Source organism: Ochlerotatus camptorhynchus, unplaced genomic scaffold (assembly GCF_037179485.1).
Source record: "Ochlerotatus camptorhynchus isolate MF236.1 unplaced genomic scaffold, CSIRO-AGI_Acam_v1.1 ptg000078l, whole genome shotgun sequence".
Lineage (NCBI taxonomy): Eukaryota > Metazoa > Arthropoda > Insecta > Diptera > Culicidae > Ochlerotatus > Ochlerotatus camptorhynchus.
The window spans coordinates 2,299,867-2,325,130 of NW_027040568.1; the positions used below are offsets into that span (position 1 = coordinate 2,299,867).

At 37.2% G+C, this 25,264-nt stretch overlaps 1 protein-coding gene across 1 annotated transcript in view; it reads right to left on the reverse strand.

Moving 5' to 3' along the window:
• Nucleotides 1-339: 339 nt before the first annotated feature.
• mts (protein phosphatase 2 catalytic subunit mts) overlaps nt 340-25,264 on the reverse strand; it is a 32,925-nt gene continuing 8,000 nt past the window's right edge. The window contains exons 2-5 of the mRNA XM_065217631.1: nt 6,071-6,280; nt 5,651-6,004; nt 5,393-5,583; nt 340-1,216 (exon numbers count right to left, since the gene is read on the reverse strand). Of these exons, the coding sequence (XP_065073703.1) occupies nt 1,144-1,216; nt 5,393-5,583; nt 5,651-6,004; nt 6,071-6,280 (828 nt within the window). The 3' untranslated portion in view covers nt 340-1,143. The remainder of the gene's footprint in view (nt 1,217-5,392; nt 5,584-5,650; nt 6,005-6,070; nt 6,281-25,264) is intronic.

A 25,264-nucleotide genomic window follows, 5' to 3' on the forward strand; every position in this document is an offset into this window, starting at 1 on the left:
TCCTCATCTTTCGTATAAAAATTACCACTTTAGTCTGTTATTTGATATTAGCATCTTCAACTATGTAAATCGTTGACTTCACACAGAAGTAATACTAAAAATATAGTCAAAATACTATCGAGCTGTCGAATGTACCTGTAGATACTCATTATGGCAACCCTTGAATTTGAGTGGAATTTTTACTTATTTTGGCAAAACCGCACATGTGAGTAGCTCGAATTTAACTGAATCAAATTTGGAGGACGCTACAGAGATAGGAACCCGACTTCTTCATCATCAGTTAGTTGGTATACCAGGATTCCGAGGTACTATCCATTGCTTGTTAGAGAAAACGATCGGTTATTCTAAATTTCATACACTTTATTCTCTCGCATCTGCATTGAACAATCATCATTGACATAAAGCGTTTGTATCGAAAAAAAAACAATGCCTATTCTCGTCGTCCTGTTTCTCCTTGGATTTGCATGTCTTACTTGTTTATTTTTACGGACTAACACAGTGTTCAGTAGGTAGGTACAAATTAAAAGAACAAGGAAAAATTGATCCACGCGAATGATGGATATGAACGCGAATTTCTAGCTATATATCAGTTTATGGCAAAAAGATAGAATGAGCTTCTTCTTGTGGGATGTGTGAATGTACCTATACTTCCTTCTCCTTTTTATGTATGTGTGGATTGACGATTGTGTATGAGTATATGCACTTAATCTTCCCTTGCCTTCGCACTTTTTTCCTAGTAAATTTTTTAACTATTTTTTCTCCACGAGAATGAATGTTGCTGTGTACGTGTGTTTGTGTGTGGGTGTTTTCTTTCTCTTTGAATTCTGGCTTGTGAGTATAGCAAATGTGAGGTGAAATTACTTCCAGGCTTAGTTTTTGTCTGTTGCTCAATGTTTTCAACCTTGCAGTTTTACCGGTTATTATCTCTTCTAAGTAAGTCCATGCTTTTAATAATACGGTTTACGAGTCTCTTTTACCTTTTTTTCCTTGCAAGTCTCTAACAAACTTTTTTGCGATTTTTATTCTTTTTTTGTATTAAATAATAATATGCTTATAATTATTATTTATATTTTTTTATTATTAGGTATATTTTTTTTTGTTTAATTTGTAGTGTGTATTACAATATTCGTTATAATGATATTCTTAAAGGAAATAGTCCGGTGTTCTTCTGGTCACGTGAGGCTCACCGCGACGTGGAGCTGGATCAAATTGTAGGCTGCAAATAACAAACAAAGATTTAGTGCACTAATAACTGAGTAGTATTCCCATTATATAGCAACCCGTTTCTTAACCGTTTAAACAAGATTTCAATATTTAAATTCCCTATTCTATCCTTGAATGTTCAAAGCTTTTCTATTTTTTTAGATCAATGAAACCCAATTTTACATAACTTTCAATGGCGTCACTTTTTGGTTAGGAGAACTTTTCGGCACTGGGTGCTGAAAAGGAGTTCTTCTCGACACTGTTATTGTAGTTAGGAACTGACTTGCGTACATAATGTGGCTCCAGTTCGCTCTCAGCTATTGTAGAAATTGGTAAAAGCGCTTATTCCTCTCGGTGTGGATAACGTATAATCGGTTCAATGCCTGCAGCTCGATCATTACAATAATTATTTAAATCGAGCAAAAATTAAATTGAATATTGAATTTTAAAGTTTACAAATTCTTAAAAATGATTTGACACCAAAATGCTTCGATATATAATGTTGGTAAATTCTTGAAAGTTGTTCAAAACTATCAAATCTGTAAGCATGCCTGATACTTAAATCTTTGAGTAAAATCCAAGAGGAAGAGGAGATAACTGCCTTCTTTTTGTATGTGACGTGTTTTTCTTCTCTCGCGGAACGACCGTGCAAAAAGTATTTCATTATGGGTGACACAGTCGACTGTCAAAATACAAGAAAATAGATTCCCTGTTGTAAAATTTCTCGCGTTTCTATACGTTCGCTGAAAGTCTCTTTAATAAAGAGAGATAAAGATAAGATATACGTTCGCTCGACCAATCAGGCGCTGGTTCGCGTTTGACAGGTGATTGGTTCATAAAAGTCCCCGTATTGTCTCCTCTTCTCTTAAAGTACAATCAAATGCTGCGATCAGATAATTTTTTCTACACTGTTGCCATCTTGGGATTTTGCATACTTAATTTATTTTTGCAAATTAATTCACCTGGTGATTACTGTTTTAATTTATGATATTCTGTTTTTGGCAGTAAATTAATCATGTTACCATGCTTCTGCGTTAATTTTCCTGCAGATGTCACTGCTGTTCTTAATGCTGAATTCTATTGGAAATTACGCATACACTTAGTTCCGTTTATCGTAAATAGAGGGCAGTGCGGTCACAACATGTATGGTACCTCTATACAGTTAGATTGACATCCCATCCCTGATAACTTTAGGTTATTGTTCACTTTTTTGACCTGAATATGCATCGAAAGCGAATTATTCCCATTTATCTTAATTTCTATATTTTCATTTTCATTATTTCCTACCAGAGGAACAGCGCCGGACCAATTGGGTTCTTTAAGGGTATTGAGGTAAATGCATATTCGTAATCTGCATTAGAAATGGAATCCAAACCCAAAATTTCATCAATTTTGGTACACTGGAACTATTTAAAATCAGAATGATTACATTTGCAAAAATCAACTTATTAGCGCCCCTCGGTGTCACTTTGTATGGGAGCGAGCTGTCAGTTTGTCAGTTTAGTGTCAAACAGTGATGTTATTATTTTGCTTTAAATATTGATTTAAAAATCGAGATGAAAGTGTGTGGGTTTGAAAAAAATATCGCTGTGCTCAGAAAACGAAGCTCTTTCAGATGATGTATAAAAACCGATATATTTTTCAAAATTAAAGAACCCAATTTACTGTAGAGCGCAGAAGGAGAAGACAACAGATCGGACGAAGAGATCGATCGGTTAAACAAAATAAAGCCGCAGGTGTTGACCAACTAACAAGCGAGTTGTTAACATACACTCAAAAAATTTATCACATATCTATGGATGAAAATTCCATGTGATTTTCACATAGCTTTCCTGTGGCTGCAAATCCTACCACAAAATCACATGAATATTATGAGACCGATGAAAATCATATAAAATTAATGGAATCGCATAAATGTTATGTGCAATTCAAATGTATTCCATTAATTTTGATTATAGATAAAAATCATGTGCGTTTCCAATGGAAGCTACATAAAAACTATTTTCGGTGTACAGTAGTGAACACTGGCTAGACTGCCGCTCTTCGCATCTCCGTCCTGTGATAAACAGCAAGCCGAGAAAATCGCATTTTAAGTGATGGGACAACTAATTTGGCTGTCTTAGCAAATTGTTCAGAGCAAAGTTGTTGAGTTGATCCAGAATTATGAAAACATGGGTGATCAGCTACCATTTGCATTGAAAAACTTAGTTTTGACAAAAACGACTATGGGACCGACATGCGAAGAGCGGCAGTAGAACGCTATACCAAGATTTGGGAGAAGATGGAAGGTATCGTGTATCCATCCAATCTACAAAAGGGCGACAAGTTGGATTGCTGCAACAACCGCTGCTGAGCGCCACATACAAGTTTATCTCTTATGTGAATACAACGTGCTCACACATAATTTATTCATCCTTTTCAAAGTACGGCACAATAAATCGACATCAGTTATGCCACATTCATATTGCACATTCGAACCTCGAAGAAGGTTACCGCCAAGGTGATGGGCTTTCGCTACTGTTTAGTATCGTTTTGGAAGCTGTAATCCGAAGATCGGTTATAGACATGAGTTTCGCTTTTCGGGAAGTTCGTCCAGCTTCTTGACTTCTCCGAGAACATCGACATCAGACTGAAGGCTAAAGCCATTCGGAATGAACTTGTCATTAATGCATCGAAGGCAAAATATTTGAGAGGAAGATAATAGTGGCTTCCCAACATGACTTAAGATTGACGGCTATTAAATTGAGGTGATAATGACACCATCAGAGAAATTCAAACGAGCATTGTGACAGGGAATTGCTTATTTTAGACTTCGAAGGCCACTCCGGTCGAATAAAGTTCGCCGGAGCAGGAAGTCCACTATCTGTAAAACGCTGATTAGCCCGGTAGTCCTCTACAACTGGAGTATGCTCATATAGGACCACGGTGTTTTGAGCGAAAAGTGTAGCTTCCCTAATACAATTGTTACGGTTATTTTGCTTAACGACGTGTTCTGGGTATCTTCCAAACCATTAGTGGAAAAGTTCAATTATTTGGGTTATCGTTCGTTTATGGTTATTTTTTATTAGGGTTACCATCTACAGTGGTGTGCAGATGGAATACGGAACGTGGAAGAGCACCAGCTGCTGTACCGTGAATTGCACCAGCTGCTGGAAGAACCATCCATAGTTCACACTGCAAAAATCGTCGAATACGAAGGACTGGGGTGGTTCTCGACAATGACCCGACTGAAAAAACGAAGGGGCGCGCAAGGTGGATCGACCAAGTTGAAGGTCACAACATGTAACCATGGATCGAGTGGAATGACTTCTGTTTAGAGCAAAGGACACACAGGCCTTAGTCTGAATGGTAAAATAATAAAGGATCTACCCATTTTTCATATTGTCGTTTGATACAGGTTAAATGACGGCTCCGGCTTGGGGCATGAAGTAGTTCGCCTCCTCGTGGTGTGCCCTGGAAACGCTAATTATCGAACCCAAGGGAGAGATATTGCGGCTAAACGAACTACCGCAGAGAAGCCCTGCACAAACCCTCGTTGTGCAAAGGCAGGAGTGACGCCGGGTTCTTAGAGTGCTTAGCACACGCAGCTGGTAAGCGGTCACATCTGTCCTGTATGGGCCCTGGACAGTTGGCTGGCTATCACGTCTGCTCTAGAACTCAGGCGAACAACGAACAACAAGAGGAAGGCCCTGCACAGCTGCTCACTGTGCAGTAGCGAGTGTCACGTCGGACACAACACCTAGTGATGCGCCATAGCGCAACCGGCCCCCTCCCATGACGTAATGCTTTCGGGCGGTTCCGGGGAGGGCAAGGGCCTAGAGCACAGGGTAAGGTTTAGTGGGTCGGGAGAGCTACTTCTCCCATCCCCACACCCTGAGTTATCTTCTCAGGTGTCTGGGAGCAGATTCCCCCCTGTATAAAAAAAAAAAAAAAAAAAAAAAAAAAAAAAAAAAAAAAAAAAATGACGGCTCCGGTAATATCTTTACCTATTATCGTCAGGGGGTAACTGACTTCCTTCAGTGCTCGTTTTTTATATGAGGATACATCATGTTTCAGAGCATCGATTGCCAAAAATTCAACGCGCAAGGACTTTCTATCTTATCATTGCCTACACAACAGCTTATTTCATAGTAAAGCCACTATTTAGAAGTCGCTACAAAAGGTGTTGATAAACAACAGCAATACTTACAATGAAAATTTCAAAGAATCGTCTAATTCCATTAATGCTGCCTGATTACCGCAACGATAACAGTAGTTTGGTGCAGAGAATATTGTAACAACATTACGGTCGTGGCACCAGTTGTAGCCTTCCATGACAAGCTGATGTGCCCGAGATACTAACGTCAGACCGTTTGAGTGATTGAAAAGTTCCGAAATGTCCTGTGGAAACAGAAGAATGGTTTTTAGTAGTAAATTATAGCCGCAATTTCCCCTTTCATGAGCATACCTGGCCGAAGGTGTAACCAGCACCGCGAGGCGATATTCCCCAGCCGCCCCGGTCATCAGGATCGGACCAGAGGAGATCGCACATCGGTCCCTCGTGTGGTACTTCCTGCAGTCTATCCAACGCCCGAATGTGATCCAGCGTGTCGATCGAGGGACTCAGACCTCCATGCAAGCAGAAGATTTGGCCATCCACCAGCGCCGTTAGTGGGAGATAGTCAAACAAGTCGGTAAAATACTTCCAGACGTTCGGGTTGCCGTACTTCCGTAAGCACTCATCGTAGAAGCCGTACACCTGTGTGATCTGGCGGGATTCGTGATTACCGCGCAGGATTGTGATTCTTTCACGATATCGAACCTGGAATTGCAAGGACGTGGGTTGAAGTAGTTACGCAACGTGAAATACACGCGTGAATTACAATACCTTTAACGCCACTAGTAGCGTCACTGTTTCGACTGAGTAATAGCCACGATCAACGTAATCACCCATGAACAGATAATTAGTGTCCGGCGATCGTCCGCCTATCCGGAAGAGCTCCATCAGGTCGTGGAACTGACCATGCACATCGCCGCATACTGTTACCGGACATTTTACCTCCTGTACATTTGACTCCTTTGCCAAAATTTCCTTCGCCTGTAATGGTAAACGAGATAAGATGGAAATTAGTTGACATTTCATTTGAACATGCGGCAAATAGAAATACGAAAAAAAAAAATGGAAATCGACAACAATTGAGTATTACTTTCCTGTATCAAATCCGACAGATGTCGCCCTGCAAGAGGTAGATAAATCAGCACGGCCAATCATACCAACTCAGCGACTGAGAATAATTGACTTTCCATACGAAATTTACTCAGATTTGGCAGCTACGAGTAACTGCAGTTTCTTCCAAATCTGAGTAAATTTCGTATGGAAAGAAAATTCTCTGAGTCAATTATTCTCAGTCGCTGAGTTGGTATGATTGGCCGTCAGTTTTGCATCTGAAGGCAAATTTTTTTTTTCGATGAGATTTTTTTTTACGTTTAACTCCTTTTAGCAATAACAATAATAGAAATAATATACCTAACAAAGTACACCATTCATTCATTCTAAAGTCGATTTTTGCACCAGCCCATACGATCGAAGGCGGCTCGCAATCTGGTTGTGAATGCTGTAAGAAACAGTACGAAACACCTCATTGTAACACAGCACACAAAACTCGATGAATAATGGCAAAACGAAACGCCACAGACAGTCATCTATTAAGTCTCAACTTGCATGTCAAAGTTGTGCGACAGGGGAATGAATAGGTAATTTCCGTGACTGATTTTTACTTTTCGATCCAAATTTATGGCGAGACTCGCAAACGTCTAACTACCGCAGTTGCTGAGTAATGGATTCAGTTTTGGCAGAAATTCGTCCCTTTTAGGACATAAAAGAAGAATTACAGATCCTCACTTTTTTTCCCTGTAGAGTGAGCGCCATTTAAGCGAAATCAATATATTTAACGTAGTTCCAAGGGGGGCATTTAGGTACACATTACCCGTATGTGATGGAGAGAAAATTACAGACACCTGATGAATCACGATCAATATATTTGGAGGTGCAAAGCGATTCGAATGAATGTGTCGTGTTCATAGATAATAAACCTAATGTGATTTTTTATGAACGATCTACCATGAAGGTTTGAGCTTAGAATTAATAACTGAATGTTCAACCTGAAGTGCAAGCTCATCTGAAAATCTTTTCTATTCTACAAAACAAAAGCGCTTTTTAGTGGTCTTATTGCACCTAAGCATACCAAAAACATCCATCTTGAATATGAAGAGAAAGATTTGGAATTACCGTTAAGTGAAATTATTGAAAGAAAAAAGTCTGATGCGCCGAGGGCTGACAAAATCGGGTCATTACTGTAATTCATTTTCCCACACAAGCACAGCATACGACAACCTTGGATACTGTCCAGTGAATAATGTTTTATAACTGCAAAGATGCTTTCCCAAAGGCAGTACTATCAGTGTGCATTTTACTACACGTGACTGACGTCGCTTAGCCCAGTGTGATGATGAAGCGTCATGTGGTGGAATAAATTCTATTTCTCTCCTCATTGCAAATTTATAGTGCCTTTGCTAGCTCACCGAAGTAACTTTATTCCACATGAAGCTATTGTCTAACAACGATATAAGTGCTTTTATTCATCTCGTTATAAGTCCCGTGACGCGTTAGCCTAATGTTGGTTCTACTTAATTAGTCACATTAAAAAAAACCTTCAATTTGGCAAACCTGTTTATTTCAGTTTAAGTTCACATTTCATTGATGCGATTTTGCCATTTTTCAAGAGTCGATCGCTATTTTAAGAACTTAGCGTGCAGTAGCGATGTGTCGGTTAGTTCCGTCCTCACCCAGCTTTATTTCAAAGCAGTCTCAGCTTCCCAGCATGAAATCAATAGGAATAATAAGAAGGGTCCGAGACTTGTTTACAAAGTTGGTATGATGGAAGTGGAAGGGGCAAAGGTATAGGAAGAAAATAAGATGCGCTGATGCGTATGCGTATAACTTGCCAAAAACCGGTTATTCGCTTTATCAATAAAGCAATAATATGAGGTGCGCATCATAGCCCTCAAAATGTGTCCATCGTCAAAAGATCAGAAATTGTTCGCAAGTTGACAATCTGAAAGTAGGAATAGGTATAATCATATTTTTTTATTACGGTTGAACAACTTTAAGTAAAATTAAGTGTTTTTGAAAAAAAAAAGATATTGAGAGACAAAGCACACATGATGGGCAAGACACGTGTGTGTGAGAAAGTTTGCGCAAAAATATAATAATATCAGCACAAAAATGATTCGCAAACAAATTTACCAACTTTGTACCGTTGAGACGATTTAAGGCGGCCAGAACCAGGTACTAATTTGTTACTTAAATGTTGCGCATACGGAACATCCCATTTTTATGCACCTGTCGGAAAATGAGATGAGTACAAGCTAAAACTTGTTAAAATAGGCATTCTGTGTATAGGCAGAACATGGAGGAACCATTGAATCAAAGCTAGCAAAATCCTCGTTTCTACAAGAATCAACATATGTTCAAATCGAAACCTTCTTGAAAACTCCTTGAAGCGCTATATCTTAAGCAGTTACGAAACAAGCAATGCTCATAAAATTATAATGAAGTGACGGGAAGCTCATCATCCTATTACATTTCCACTGGATTTCCTCTTACTGTGTTGTAGTAATGGATGCATGTTTATATGTTTATATGATTGTTGTGCGTTGCTCGAGTGTTACGTTTTTGGAAACCAATAAATTCAATACACCACAGAAGGCCTAGTTAACTTAAACCCACACGTTCGATAAACGGAAACTAAATAACAAAACAGCAAAATATTCGAAACGCGAGCGCTGCTGTGGGTCGTAAACCAACCACACTACCTAGTAGCAAAAGGCATTATAACAATTAGCCAAAGCCATTTGCCTCGTACAATTGAGTGTTTGATAATGACGACGGTTTCCCATTGACTCGATTGCGTGCTAAAGGTGTGTTACAGTGTCTGTCGATGCGAGAAGAATAAATGGAATTGAATTTCTTTCACCGGTGCGAGCGTTCGACCTGGTCACTGGTCGGTCTAGCTCTCAACTCAGATCTACTGCTAGCGCAGTATGTGGATCAAAATCCGGTCAAACGACCCAACGGAGAAAGAGGAATCTTGGAGCGATAACGGAATTCCGAAGGTCACTGGTTGGATGAAGGACCGTTGGAATCACAATTGACCGTATGTATGCGCGAGAGTGGGAGTAGGGATGGGAGAAAATACGATTGCCAGCACACTTTGAATGAACACGATAAAAACAAAAGAAAACATGGGGAAAATCGCGTGCCTTCTTGGTGGGGCGGGAACAAGGCATAGCGGGTGATGTATGCCAAAGTGTGGGTTAAAGCGCCGACCTAAACCTCACTGCTTTTGCCTACCTTTCAATCCACTACTGCTGGTGGTCGTTTATTGACTTGAACTTGAAACGCTGCGGCAAGGTGAAACCTGTCATCATTTTCTTCTTGCCCTCACAATTTTGCTGTCGTCTGGTATGAGATGCAAAAAGTTAGAGGTTTTCGAGAAAACCCGTGTCTTAAACGCGCATTTCCGTTCTATCGAACAGAAAACATCAATAATATCAATGATTTCACCAGTGTACAAGTATATAATACGTGTTTTCCGATGCATTAGTTCATAAGCAACAACACAAAGCCTATTGGCATAAAGGTCACTTGACATAAAACAATAGAAACGTTTAAATTTTAATGAGGTTTAAAAACGCAAGCTGGAAACATGATAAGATAGGAAGTATCGGACATTTAGTTATGTATCAAATTAAAAAAAAAACACATTTTTATTTCATTGGTTGCGCGATATAAGAGGAACAGTCAGAAAGCGCCAATAATTACTGCAACAATAAAACTCGAAAGAACAGCTCATGTTTGAACGAAGCGAAAATTTCTATTGTTATTATTATTATTATATTGTATATTATTATTATTATTGAAAGTACTCCAGTGCGCCAGTGAGGCGGAAGTGCCAGTGTAGCTATTTATAAAATGCTGTAGTGGAAGTGCGTAGTATTATTTATATTATGTTTGCATCTGAAAGAGATTTTGATATTGTCATGCGAAACGACCATTATTTTATGCCAAACGACTTCATGTCAAACAACTTTATGCCGAACGGCGTTCCCCATTCACCCGTAGGACAAAAAAAAATCAAATAGTGTTTCAATCCGTTTGGACGAAATTGAAACTCACAGGACGAATTCGGAATCAAGAAGCAGTGTTAGATTTTTCACAACATCTCAACAATTTGTGATTTTTTTTTATCTAATTCAACGGTACGTATGATAAGGTTAATAAATTTAAAAGTCATCTATAGGACAATCACTCCATTTTTTGTTCATATCCGTTTGAAAAAGAGAGGTAAGGCGCGGGACGGAAATTAGATCAAATAACCCTACTAGCATTGAGACACTTGTCATAAAAGACGATAATAGGAGAGATTCACCAGTTCATGGGATTTAAATGGTGTAGGGCCTAAAATTGGGTCTAAGATAGCCTGGTCTAGTCTGTTAAGACTCGATTACCAAAAATTTAATCGGGTTGAAAGTTTTCTCAACTTCTTTGAGATTGTGCTCGTCACACAATATACAGATTAATGCATTGGTTGGCCAAGAAAGCTCTCAATTAATAACTGTGGACGGGTTTCAGCACAAAGAGCACAAAGCTGAAAACAGACAAAAGCTCTAATATCACATTCGCACAAAGCAGAGCACAAAGCTGAAAACAGACAAAAGCTCTAATATCACATTCGCTTTCAGAGTCACAATCAGCGATTTTACGACTCGCGAGCGGTCACTCTGAGTTAACTCTCACGAATTATAAAATCGCTTATTGTGAAGCTCTGAAAGTGATATTGACAGGTTTTATGTGTCAAACACTTGCCTTTCAACCTCTTCTTGTATCTATCAAGTACAAAATCTAGAATCTAGAGTGTGCAATGTAGTGTACCGAAATTGTTCACCATCTTTATTATCTTTGAAGGATGCAACCGTGAACGGCGCGTAATTACTACACTGTAGCCGAATTGTGTAGGAGCGTGAAAAACCGAAGAACGACGAAAACAGTAACAACCAACCGAGTACCGACGGCAATGACAAACCATGTGCACAATCGGAATTAAACAGCTGTTTTGAAACCACAACATTTTCAATTAATTTGATCGTGGATCGGAGAAAATTTGCAAAATACTGAGAATTACCATCATCTTCTTATTATTAGCATTTCAAGCTTATTGCGTGCTCTCAACGTAGTGTTCTAGATGCTCTTCCACAGTTATTAATTGAGAGCTTTCGATGTATGTACCATTTTTGCATTTGTATAATTGTGTGGCAAGTACAATGATACTCTCTATGCCCAGGTTTAGTTGAGAAATTTTCCAACCTGAAAAACTGGACGAAAGAGAAAGTCGATGAAGAGAATCGATCAAAGTCACTTACACCCCTTTCCTTCAAACCCCCTCATTTCAAAGAGAATATTTTTTTTTCATTCGGCATGTTTTCTTCATCATTTCTAAATATTTTTTGGATCTTTGCATCTTAGGATCATTGTTTATAGGATTTTTTATGTAAAATTGAAGGGTGCTCATCTTGCCCGGCGATTTTACCCCGTACTACCAACTTGAAATATTTACGGTAGCCCTCAAATGATGTATGCGGATGGGAAATCGAGCCTTTGTTGGTCGAAAAATCCAAACTACAAGGCGGTTTTCCTTATTTTACGAAAAGATTTTTGACTTCTAGTACTTTCTTTGCTAACAATGGTTCACTATCTAAAACCACCATCGAAAGATGTAGACAATAACTAATATCAGACAAATGAGTGAAATGATTTAGGGGAAATGACGGCTTCGGCATGACAGACTATTTTCGGCAACCCAAATTGAAACACTATTTTCACTGGATTTTCTTACGAAAACACTTCGCTGAATACATGCAAACGATTATTTATGCTTTCAGCTTCAATTTGACTATATTTTTACCACTGAGAAAAAGCAATCTAGCAAGGTTTTCTTGAAATGAAACACACGCTCTACAAATTGTAGCTGATTTCGAGTTGCCGATAATAGAACAGCAGATTTACATGCAGTTCAAATGGAACGGTTGCCGAAGAAAAACTGGTTGCCGACAATGCTCGCTCTCACTAGCGAAGATTGGAGCTTTGTAAAAGCGTTTCAAAACAGTTTTTGACAATTCTTTCGACTGAAATAGTTAGAGCAGCTGGCAGCAAAAGATTGTAAACAAACCAATACTGCATATGTGTGCGTTCCATATAGAAAAAGGCTATAGAAAGAAGGTCGCTGCTTAGGTTGCCGAGAATACGTAAATTCCCCTATATTATAACTTTTTTTATCAATACTTTTAACTCCAGCGGCGATATTTTTTGACATTTTGCTTTGCATGGATTTTGTTTGGTTACATTTTTCCACAAATAATGTTTTTATTGTAATAAAGATATGTACAACAAAGGTAAAGCAATGTAACGTTATTTCAAAGTTGGAGCATACTCCATTAATGATCAAACATTTGCTGTTCAGAATATGGAGCTTTTAACATTTTTAATTGTGTTGCATTAAGTCACCAAAAAATGTGTAAGCAAAGTTCTTATTATGCCCCTTCCTCCCCTACATACAAAGTCACACAACAGTGCGAATTCTAAAGATGGGCTGTTGACTAACTACGTAGAATAGAGGGACCCTATGCCTGTCAACCACATATAGATGCACCATAACTCACATGATTTTGACATTTTTGGACTATGTGACACCTTTGGGCATACTGACAGCGGTAAAACTGGCGAAGGCACGACAGAACAACACTTGCATCGCAGTGCTGAATGCTGTTGCAGTCATCCTCATCACATTGATGTGAGCTCCACAGCCCATACAAATTTAAAAAATGTGTATGGACAATTGTCTACGAAGGGGAGAGGGGGGGTCAAGAATTCAAAAAAAAACTGTCTACGTAATTAATGAACAGCCCCAGAGACATATTGAGCCTGGTACAAAGATACCTATTAGTGTGTGGTGACACACATAAAAAACTTACTGAACGATATTCTATCGAGCGTATCGGGACAGACTGACAGGCGAATTCCGTCATCGATCGATTCGATATTAACGGCGTAAAAGGGTACGGTATTATACTGCCCATAATCGCATATCAGTCCCATCTTTGCTTGATTTCCTATCCATATGGGACTGATATGCGATTATGGGTAGTATAGCAAGCATGAGCACTAGACTGATGCAAAATTTGAAATTTTCGCTCCACAGTGCTCAATCGGTTCCAAATCGGGTTCTGATTAACTTCCCAAAATTTAAGCTCATTTGGTTAGAAACTGACTTGGCACAAACCATTTGAAGTTTATATGGAGATTACTATAGGAAAATCAAACTTTGTGTTCATTGCCTTCTAGCCTTTTTCCATATTGCACTGTCAAAAAGTTACAACTTTGCAGAAAATCGTTTTTCAGGCAAACGTCAATTTAAATAGTTATTAATTGTTTAAGAGATTGATGATCTTATGGCATGATCAAGCAGCTGTTTTGTAAGCAACACTGTATTGTGCAGTGTGACATAGTAGCCATGATTTTTGTGCTCTATTCTACGCTACAGAAACACCAATGTTGCCTACTGAACAGTTAATTGAGCATAATCATAATACACCAGTGACTTGACAACTTCGTAAGGTTTGTGCCAAATCAGTTTCTTAATAAACTAGTTAAAATTTTGGGAGGCTAATCAGTACCCAATTTGGCAACGCTTGAGTACCGTGGAGCGAAAATTTCAAATTTTGCATCAGGCTAATGAGCACACTTTGTAATTATCGTATTTTTTACAGTCCCTTTTAAATTACACCTTATCCAATTCTTATTAATCTATAGCGACATGAAGAACCGTGCTCAATCCTATCTTCTTCTTCATTCCTTTATTTAACGTTGGTCTCTGTTCCGCAATCTAATGCCAATCACCGACAGGAAGGCAGCTAAACACACCTTCGTAGGATATCGCACCCATTCAAACACACGTGGGCCGGGACCAACGGCTTTACTTCCCTTCCGAAGGAAGGCGTGACCAGAGATGTTTATGCCTCAGAAAAATCCCACCGACCTCCGCTGGGATTGAACCCAGGCCCATTGGTGTGAGAAAGCAATCACGCTTACCACTACACCACCGGCGCCGGCTACTCAATCCTATGTTTGATGCTTTTTACTGTGTATGTGTATTTGTCGTGTTTGTCAAAGAAATCATAGTAAACCAAAACATGACTTCAAATTCTAGTTAAATCCAATTCAAACATTAAAAATTGAATACGGAATATCTAAGAACAAAGCATTTTCAATGAGTTTTTTTTTTATTACAAATTATGCACAGAGTTCGATCCATCAAGACAAAAATGAAGTATGTTTTCTTTGAACCGAGGACACACACACTGCTGTGCTTCAAAATAAGTATTTACAATGTTATTAATCTAGAGATTTTTTTATAAAATTGATTAACAACTATGCATTTTTTAGGAGCTATCAACTCGAGAAAGCAGTGTAACCACTAGACAAGAAAACAACTGGAAAGCTAGCAGCATTTCAAACAGTTTGCATTTGCAATTAGATTTTTTTTTCAGTTTCAGCTCGAGGTCAATCGACAATCGAATTATTATTCTTTTGTGTATCTCCCAGCCACGACAAGACAAAAAAAATAACCTAGAAATCGGAATACTGCATTGCACCCCTTCGTTGAGTACATTTTTCTTCTTTCATACACTACGACGACAACCTAACAAGCTCCAAATTCGTTAAATATGTAGAGAACGACACCATTTCATTTGCCAACTGTTTTCTCAATCCACCACCAGCCGCAGAATTTCAGATCAATTGTACGCAATCAATGTTCGCAGTTTTCACACCCAAGCAAAATGCAATGGGCTTTCCCATCTAGTTGAATCACCCTATCAAAACCAATTCATCAACGACACACATCGATTACATAACATTTTTTTTTTTCAATTGCACGAGAAAACACATCTGTCAAACATTTCCTTTCGTTAAAAATAAAGAAAACAACAACAATTCACACACATTGTGTGGCATACGGCAATGTAAATAGGTAGCTTAGCTGTGTACCAGTTAAAAATAAATCTCTGCTGCGGCACACAGCCAGAAATCTTCCGGTGGAATCATAAGGTGGAAAAATCTGTCTACGATTGCTACTGTTAATGATCGTAAACGGCGCTTGTTAAAGAAACAATTGTGTCAGACCTAGCACTTTTTCGATCATCGCCCTCTCAGATTTTCATTGACAACCCTCCTCACACATATTTTAAGTAACCTTTCACTTCCTATGCCAAACAGGTTTATGATACAAGCTCTGGCATCAGTCAGTACCGACCGGCTGTTTACCTATAAACAACATCGAATGGTCACCGCCGGCTTGAACCTTGTCCTCGGACAGGGTCGTTCGATACTCCCATGCTATGCTTCAACGTTTATTTTTGCTCTGGTGCTCTATTTTCGTTTTCGTACTAGGTAGGCATAATAGTTACATATCTATAGATACAGCAGCGAGTGGCGAGATCATCATTCTCGCCGGCCTCTTGATCGCTATCTCTCGCTACAAGCTACGAAAATGATGCAGCAATATCTGAATTATACTGATCTGATTGGTAGTTTAGTAGCGGGGCACGTAGCTTATAAGCATATTAATCTAACAATTGTAGTAGATGAAATGTAATGAATATTGTATAACTTTTAACGCAACAGTTTGTGGATATGAATAGCAAGAAGATAATCGAAATAGATTGAAAGGGTGTTGACTTGACAGGGACTGGAAAATAAGCAGAGTACCTACCGCAGGGCTGGTAGTGCTGATGCCATATAATAGTAGTGACTTTAGTGACTAAAATTACGGAAATAGTGACCAAATAGTGACTTTTAAATGCTAAATAAGTAACCATTTATATGGTAACTTAGAAATTCAAATACGGTTTGATATTGGAATAAACTTTTTATGTCATGGAACTTAAAATAAAATTTCATAAATTCCTCTAATTTAATCGAATCTTACAACGGAATCTCCTGTTAAGAGCATTTGAAGTGATTTGAATAATTTACTTTTGCCTACGTTATACATGATGACTAGCAAATAGTAATTCTCATTTTTTTATGATCTTGAATTTGGATATATCTAGGTAGATAACTTTGATAATTCGCTGAGAACATTTCACAGAATTTCTTCAGAATGATCTCGAGAACTTTTTCAGAATAATTCCCCTTCTCATAAACGTTGAGGCAAATAAGCTTTTACAAAAATAATATTGCATTCTTGAAATTCTTTGCAGAACAATCAACAAAATTCTTGGAAATATATTATTTTCGTAGTTGGAAATGCTTAACATCAAATATGAGGATTAAAGTGGACATTTTATACGATAGATGAGGAGATGAAAGTAAAGAATTAATAGTTCCGTAATAGTGTGAAATTTGTATACAGAAAGTAGAAAGCGACCAAAGGATAATTTTGAGGAAGGTACGAATCGGGTAGAGCATCTCCTTTACCAAGCTCATCCGTTAATGAGGGATGCTGAGGGGTGTTTCCCCCTGCCACCGGCAAAAGGAATGATCGCCAATTTGCTCATGTACCTCCGATCTGCGGAAACAGTTCTATTGATTGTTGCACACTCAAGTCCCATCTGACGTAAACAACTACTTGATTCGTACCTTCCTCAAAATTGTCCATTGCTTACTTTCTACTTTGTATATACAATTTTCACACTACCGTACTATAATGGAACTATCAGCTCTATAATTTAACCTCCTCATCGATCGTATAAAATCTCCACTTTAAGTCTGATATTTGAAGTTGAGCATCTCCGACTTGAGAATCGTTAAATTCACGCATGATTATTAGTTAAGGTAGATTATTTTCGATTTTTTATTGATTCATCTAGGAACTTCCTGAATGCTCCTTCCATAAATCTATTTTCAATTTATTTGAATTCTCCTTAGAATTTCCATAAAATTAACCTCAGAAATTTCATAAATTTGCTGCTTAGAATAATCTTAGACTTCTTCTCTGCATTCGATTGGAAATTCAATTCGTATTCTCCTTAGAATTCCAATATTTAGTATTTCCTCAAAATTCTCAAAACAAAAATCCATAACAGAACCCTCAAAATTCGATTCTATTGGAATTCTTCTAGGAATTTATTTTAAAATTTTTAGAATTCTCTTAGAGTTATCTTCAGAAATCACCCCAGAATTTTTTTTTTTGAACTACCATCTTTGGAGTTCACGAGGTTTTCATGGAATATTCATCAGAGCACCTTATGCAAAATTTCAGAACCAATTTTGAATTCTTATTAGAATTGGACCTAGAATCCTCGTCCAATCATCATTATTTCCAAAATAGCTGAATTTTGCGGCTCTATTAATTTAAACAATAATCAAAAGCAACTCTCGTATGTGTTAAGCCAAGTTTGACCTGGCTTAAGATTTAAGTTGAAATAAAGAAATTGGTCCTCAGAGCACTTAATTTTACATGAAACTTTCGTAGTCTGTGCTTTGGTATTCTTCTCTGATATATCTTGGTGTCATCTCTAGAATACTTTAAAATTATCTTAAAATTTACTTTGGATATTTTAAAGTTCCTAATCATCCTTGAAGGACTTTTGAAAATCCATCGCAGACAAATACCTTTGGAAAGTTTACAAGATTTACAATCTATTTTCTGGAAAAAAAAAGTATGTTTTCTCAGATTTTTATTCGAAATTGATGGCATTTCCCAACAGTTTTCTTGGTCTTCTAAAGTTTTGGTCATCCTGGTTAAAATTTTCAATTTTTTAACAGATGCGTATATTTTGTTAAAACTACTATAGACATTCTTAGTGCCAAATACTCAATCAAAACATTTTGTTAATATTTTTAAATTTTACTCTATTTTAGTAGTGAAAAAGTGACTTTAGTGACTATTTTTAGGGAAATAGTGACTTTAGTGACTTTTTGGTGTAAAAAGTGATTTTTTAGTGACTGGCTTCAAAATAGTGACCAAGTCTACCAGCCCTGCTACCGCAAGCAAAGTAAAGCGTTTTTTTAAAACCTAGCCCAACCAAAAATAACTCTTACTACTCTCTTACTTTAGGGGTGATCCTTTAAATACGTCACGCACTAAGCGCACTAAGAAGGGAGAGGAAGTTCAGAAATTTGCGACAAGCTATGTATCTTCTTTCGTCATTTTATGCTTTATTACGTACCCACTGGGACTTTACGCCGGTTCTCAACTTAGTAGTTGAGCACTCCCACAGTTGTTCATTAAAAGTTTTCTCAGCCTGTAACATTTTTTTTTTTTTTTTATTAGTTAGTATCAGTGATGGCATAATCATCACTCAAATGATTTTTTTTTCGCTCTCAAGGGCTCCCAACACTCAAAAAATTCCACACGTCATCACATCATCTGTTTCACACTTAATTGAGCACTTATTGTGAAACACATCCATTTCATGTGTGAATCTTATGCTGTGAACCATTCCTCAACACTATTGGTTCGAATTGTGACACAATTGGAGCCTAAGTGCCTCACATAATGATATCAAAAGCTTTGCACATCATAGTTCAATGTTCTACAATATTCTACTTTATCGACTTCTACTTTACCGATTCTAAAATTATTCGACAAGTATTTAACCAAAGCTGCCAGAGAGGCTAGAGCTTACACATGTCTATTTTAATCTGTCTGATTAGGGATTCGATCCTGGACTGTTGATGAGGTGTGCTGCTGCCGTTGTCTTCGTTCGATCTAACTGGATCACGGTTGTTCTCATATATGAGGCTGGTTGATAGTTGTTTTCCGTGTTTACCTCGCAGAACAAGCAATTCACATCACAATGAAATGCAAAACACTTCAAATCCATCTGTTTTGAACAGTAGTGCGATTCAATGTGCAATACACTTAAATTTATAGAGGAAGATTATCAACATTGCAAAGTTTCAAACACTAGAAATCAACGTTTAGAACACATTGAACCATGGTAAAATACTCTTAAAATAAATGTGATTGTGCATATGAATAATCAAGTGTCAGATGTCGACTTCGATCAGATGTGTGAACTTTTTTGGGTAATGTCACGCGTTATATGTATTTATTGGGTATTGGGTATCAAGCTGGAGCTGTGTGACAGCTTAGTTTTCAAGACTTGAATCAATTTGAATAAATGGTGCTTCTATCTTTGACAATACAGCAGAAGGACTAACCTAGGTTGGCAGCTTGAACACTGGATTCCGTGTGTATTGTTTCAAGATAGTTATAGAAAAATGGTGTGACGTGTGCGCGTAGATACATCCGTGTAGTAAACCGATTGAATAAGTAAATCCGTTTCGAACGAAATATCTAAATTGTGTAAGTTACGAAATACGCGCGAATTCCGACCGCTGTGCGAAACAACCGAAGCGAAAAAAGGCTTATTTAAGGTGATACGATACATCACGCTTTTTTTGCTTTTTTTCTCTCCTTTCTATGTGTCAGTGAATTGATTATCATTGATGCTGTAGTGGTGTGAGTGTACTTCATGCACTACCGCAACTACCGTAAACATAGCTGCTAGAGTTCGTTATTATTAGGTCGAATGTGTAACAGTTGTTAAAAAATAAGAATGGTAAAGAAATAGTTATGTCCATCTTACTGTAAATTTCAATCTTCGTCATTTTTAAAAAAGATAAGGATATCTCTTTATCATCCAATATTGAGACTATCACTACATTTATATTCAATTTGCCAATATTATCGACCCACCACCTCCCAAGACACCCCTTCCTATACAGAAAATAATTATGAGCCTAGCCACCAAGTGTCAAGTCATCATAGTAATAATTGATTCAACATCACACTTTGCACACTTTTGTTACATACGACCTGTCCAAAAGTGATTCCAGAGCTCAAACCTCCAGGTACACGGTAAGAATAGAGATCCCAAAGTGACTCATTTTCACAAATCTCGGCACTATATTGCAGGAAGCCAAAAGTAGGTAATGTGGGTCGAAGAGTTTTCATTTGATTGTGTTCAATTAGTGTGGAATTGACAATTCGCTTTCACCCAAAAAATAGTTAGCTGTACCCAAAAGTAGGTGAATATGATAATACTCAAAGTTTAAATTAGGCAAAAATGAACTGGCTGCCAATATTTTTTCTTATCGTGTATGTTTTTGTTTTTGAATCATCCTTTTGCCGCCTTTTTCATATCAGCTGATGGCTTCGAGCAGTGCAACCAGAACGACACATATGTTTTCCATAGAAGATTTCTAGGTTCATTTACTCTCATTTTTTGGCTTGAGGAACAAAATAACAAATTGTTTTAAACATTTATTGGGGATGCTTTCTAAATTGAACACGGTTTAAGCACCTTAAAAAGCAATAAAATCATTGTTTTTACACACTTTGCTTCAATTAAATCGACAACACTGGATACGATGATAGATGATTCTTACACACACCTTCGTAATGCGGTGTGTAGAAAAAAGTAAACAAAATAGTTTCAGCTTGCAAAATTATTCGCGGCTCGCATTTTTAACGATGCAAATGATATTATTTAAGTAAATGTCGTCTTTAAAAGTGAATTAACTTGAAAGTGCTTGTAGAAGCACGTGTCGTAATTGTTTTTAGTGTGGTTCTGAGAAGTGAAAGCTAGTGAAAACAGTTATTGAAATTTCATGCCCTGAGCAGAACAAAATTTGGCTGATCGTACTTTTTATTGCAAATATTACCAATGCGTGAATGAATTGGCAATATTTTAGTGGAAAAGTTTTGTAATATGTATCCAGATCTTATTCATACAATTCAGGCCCATTTTTTAAGGTATGTAATTAGTAATTTACTGTTTTGTAGGAAGATGTTTTTCGTACGCATACCAAAACACGTTTATTTAATGATTGTAGGGACAGCCATTGTTGCATGACGTGCCGTATCACCTTAAAGGGTGCCTATGTTGGCAATTTGATTAATTTTGGTTTCCTCCCTAGATATTCTACTTATTTTACTATTCAGCAGTTCCACACAGATTCGCAAATCGTTTCGGATCGACCTTTTACGATTATGATGTTAATGATGATTATATCTTAACTCATGCGTATGATTGAAAAACTGTGAACAGCAAAGTTTAAGGAAATTTATTGGGCTTTTTGTTAAAAATACTTTCAGGATTGAACACTCACGAATAACATCTCAAAAGAGTGAAAATTGCTAAAATTATGCAACAAGTGAATTTTAACCTACGAGTATCTCGAAAATAACAACTTTGGGCAATTTAAGCATTATGAGCTTTTTTGTTGTAAATTTGATCTGTTTTAATATTAACACTATTTTAAAGATATTCGATAACTGTAGGTGGTATTTTGGAAAATACTTATTTTTTCAATAATTCATAACTTTTTTGTTTATGATTTGCCCAGCAAATGCACAGTGTCAGTAGGAATTACTTTATCTAAACTACAAAATAAATATAAAAAAAAAATTGAAATATAAGCAATTTGAGTAATTTTAATTTTTTTTTTTTTTTGATAATTCTGATTTTTTTGTAAAAAAAATTATAATTTTTAACAGTGTATATTTTTTCTTGGAAGGCACAGGTATCATTTTTGCATAAGCCCTTTTCTCGTGTACAAAACTAGGGAACCAAATATGTAAAATGGCATGTTGGACAATAACAAACAACTGTGCAAAGTTTCAACATAATCGTAGAAGATCGATCAAAAAATTAAAAAAAAAACCGTCATTTGAAATGGAATTGCTGTATAGAGATTTGTTTCTAATTAATTAATTTAACGGAAGTATCAATCATTTCAAAATTTCGCGACCGTACCGAACAAATTCTATACTACATAAGCTCAAAAAACTTTTGGCACACGTAAGCTCCGTAGGCGTAGGCGCGTTGAATCCGACAGCCGCGAAAAGTTAAACATGCATCAATACTACATAAGGAAAGATCGATGTTACAGTCACGTAGGGTTTAGTTCATAGATTAACATTGACTGCTGTTTACAAATGTAAGTACTTGAACAAAAATAAATAAGTTAACTCAAATGCTTTAACTGCATATATAAGAGATTTCGCATATTCAGAGAATAATATAGTAATCGAATACAATAAACGCATGGGAAAATTGTCACATACCTCATCCATAGTAAAATTATTTCCTAAACTATTCCTCTCCTTGTTAATCTGCTTAATGCTATGGTTTGCTTGCGTTTTCTTATTGAAGTTCAAGACTAAATAGGAAGATTTATTCTACAACTTTAAATGTTAGTTGCCTCCCTAAGTGGACCCCCCGCATCTTAATTCTTTTGTTAATCTACTTAATGTTATTAGACTTTCAGAATTTTCTTATTTAAGTTCATTTGATGATCATGATATCTCATTAGTCTAATTTAATAAATAATTGAAATCTCTAATTCACCTCATCAATCATAACCCATGCTTTATGAAGTACCTGCACTGTAATCTAAAATTAAAAGTGTTTCAAGTACTTTTGACTTTGACCTATATTTATTATATCTTAGTTCGACCCAGATGACACCTTCAAGTGACTAAAATGCTTCACTTTGAAGTTAGTTTCCTAAATGATTTTTAAATGATATAGGGTATATGCTCCAACTATGCTCACGCGTTTCCACTATGTCGCATCACAAAAATATGTATGGGTATGTCACAATACAATCACACCACAGAGGAAATCCCGAGCCATAGTTCAAACACTTACCCCAAATCAAAATGAAGCACATATAAGATTAGTTACAATACCATGTACAAAAATGGTGTTTAACATTGTTCCCTGAGTAATACTTCAATGAAAACAGCAATGAAAACTTGTCACGCAAATAGAAGGAGCACTGTTGAACACTTTCTGAAATAAGTCAATAATACACACCAAATTTTGAAATCCTGTTCCAGCAAAATGAATTGCTGAATCGCATCCAGCAAAACTAACTTAAACTGAAAAATCAGTTAAATGAAATATTTTGCTGAACGTTCCAGTAAACTGTATGAAACGTCAAAATCAGGCCAAAATCTATCATTCGTACCTTGAAGATTTATGATTATTTTTATGTTCAAAGTGTTCGACTCACAAAATGTCATGGATATTATATAAAAAGAGCTTTTGTCATGAAGTAAGTATACTAAACTACCTTAGCAACCTGAATTAAGTTGAAAAACTTTCGTTTTTCTCTGAAATTTACAGTTTTCTTCATTCGCAAACCTACCCAGGAGTCTCCTTAATAAAGAAACAACAACAACAATAACTCACCCAGGATGGCCCATCATAGCTTCTTCAAGACATGATTTTTTAAAGAAGTGCAGTCACATTTAATAAATTACTATATACAACTAGGTACATGAAAGTGTAATAAAATATTTATTCCAACAATGATATGCCTCTGTAAAAATACAACAATCGAGATTTGCTGCTTTTCCAGCAAAATGATTGATGTTCCGTTTTGCTGGATAGTCAGTAAAGTGCTGTCAATTTGACATTGGCCTAAATTGCTGGTCGTCCAGCAATAATATTTTGCTGGATGGATTGCTGAACTTACAGCTCTGAAAATCCAGCAAAATATTGCTGGTTTCCAGCGATAAAAAATGAGTGTGTATAATTCCCTTCCAAACCCAAATAAATCTATCTGCGTAAACATAAATAAAATAAGAGTGATTTGCGGAAAAACCCGCCAGTATCGCACCCAACGTCAGTGCCTATACATAAGCGTACTACAACGTGGCTCTCAAACAAAGGAGTAACAAGTGTGATACTATCACTGCTAGACTAGATCTTTGGTTCTCTCATGCAGTGGTTCATCAGAGAGGGGAAGCTCAGTAATCCCCATCGCCTGCCCATGGCGCCATTCTATCGCGGCATGAGCCAGCAATGCCGGTCATAAATCTACCGTCTCCAACACACCACTAAAAAGCATAAAATTAAGCCCGCCAACCAGCAACAAGGTGCAAAAACTAGCCAAGGGGAGGGTAGTTCAGCGCAAGGGCTTTCTAAGCCTGTATCATTTTAACATTAGTATTATTGTGTGTCAAGTACCGACTGAGCTGCAAAAAATATTAAACTGCCCAAAGAAACCCACCACAACGGTACAATGTTTAAAAAGGAAAACAATTTTTTTCTAAAAATATAAATGCTGCAGGACAGCAACATCCCAACCGCATTTATCATTGACACAATTATTTGGGATAGTGATGATTCGCACTAGAAACAAGTGACCACTTGCAAAAGCCGGATGGAATAATAATAGAAGACATCAGTGAAATAAGAGCAAATGAAACTGAATGCCACTGAACGAGAGTGTTGATGTGCCGGGATGCTGCTTGGTTTGGTCTAGAAGCATGACCAATACTAGCTCACAACGACTGCAATTTCGAGGAAGTAAAACTACCTACATAGCTGCCCTCACAAGATCCTGACCTAAGGAATCACGCGGAACTACCGCAATAATCTACCATCACCCACCACCAACAACAGTTGTGTAAAACCGGTTTTCCACCGATGCCAATTTATTTCACTTTTTCAGAGCTAATGGTTACTCTTTCATTTCATATGTGTAAATGAAAATGATCCGTTGTCGAATTTGTGAACCATTCAAACTGATAAGATCCAATGACAACAATAAAGTAGCCATAAGCAAGTAACATGTAGGTACCTACTATGCATGTAATTGCGAGCATAGGATTCCACAACCTTGCGTAGAGAAATGCTTTCAATCTCGCAACGCTTCCGTTCGGTTACAATCGCGACGATCTTTCCAAGGTCGTTGCCATCGTTGCAGTAAATGCATCCGACTGTAGCATCATGTCAAGGCTATGTGATATGATGATTGAACTGATACTGTTAAGAAAAAAAAAAAGTTATTGCTCTCTCGTCTCTATGTGCTTTATTCACCGAGTGTGTTGTGTAGGTTTGTATTTTATTAGGTATAATCGTAACAGCTCGTCTTCATATCACCAACACTTTGCAACAGGATTTAAACCGTCAGATCAGTCAAGCAAAGATAGACGGA